Consider the following 885-nt stretch of genomic DNA (forward strand, 5'->3'; position numbering starts at 1 on the left):
CTCGGCGTGAGCCCGGGGGCCCCACAGGAACTCGTAGCGGGGGGGATCACTGCCGGCCACCTGCCGGTACTCCAGGTACTGCTCCCGCACCCACACGTCGGTGAGGAGCTCCCTGGGCTCCCCAAAGATGAAGTGCTCCATCCCTGCATACACCCCCATCCCCCCAAGCACTTGCCAGATGTTCTCTTCTGAGGCGCAGTTTTCCTCCAGCAGGACCACACCCAGGACAAACACCAACAGGCCCATCTTGGGCATGAGCACCTCAGGGCTCAGCAGCCCGTCGAAAGTGAGACCCAGCGTGGTGGCTAGGACACAGGAGTGGCCATCGGGGTCTTCTTCGGTCACATCTATGCCGAAGACCAGCTGCATGCACTCGCAGGCTTGGCTGAAGACCGTGGGGAAGTGCTCCCGGTCATTGCCCAGCACTTCTCTCAGCATCTCGGCCCGACTGGTCCGCTCCTTGGTGCTGTACTTGAGCAGCAGGAACCACACCAGGTCAGCCAACTTCTCCTGCAGTGCAGCTTGGATGGGCCGGGCTTCTGCTGCCTCCTGGGAGTCTGCCTGCTGGAGGCCGAAGTCCTCCTCCTGGGCAATGTTGCACAGAGGGGCAAGCAAGCTGACACTGCAAGGGCTCTCGGGAGCACTGAGAGTGCCTGGAACCGCCTCCTCAGATTTACACAGGACAGAGGGGCATTGGAAGGCAGAGGAAGACAAGAAGAATGCCACCTCCTTGTCTTCTTCACCCCAGGGCAGCTTCAGAAGAGGGTCATCCTGCAGGCTCTGAGCCCCCCCTGGTTCCTGAGCTTCTTCCTCGAGCTCCAGCAGCTCACTCTCCTGATGCTGAGACATGGCTGCACCTGGGGGGCATTGGCAGGACTGAGCAGG

The 885-nt window shown here is 61.5% G+C and overlaps 1 protein-coding gene across 1 annotated transcript in view; it reads right to left on the minus strand.

Annotated features, from left to right (window-relative positions):
* LOC101633036 (melanoma-associated antigen 10-like) overlaps window positions 1-849 on the minus strand; it is a 10,686-nt gene extending 9,837 nt beyond the window's left edge. The window contains exon 1 of the mRNA XM_004685969.1: window positions 7-849. Within this exon, the coding sequence (XP_004686026.1) occupies window positions 7-849 (843 nt within the window). The remainder of the gene's footprint in view (window positions 1-6) is intronic.
* Window positions 850-885: the final 36 nt, after the last annotated feature.

Source organism: Condylura cristata, unplaced genomic scaffold, assembly GCF_000260355.1.
Source record: "Condylura cristata isolate star-nosed mole 26May11 unplaced genomic scaffold, ConCri1.0 scaffold00019, whole genome shotgun sequence".
NCBI classification, from domain to species: Eukaryota; Metazoa; Chordata; class Mammalia; order Eulipotyphla; family Talpidae; genus Condylura; species Condylura cristata.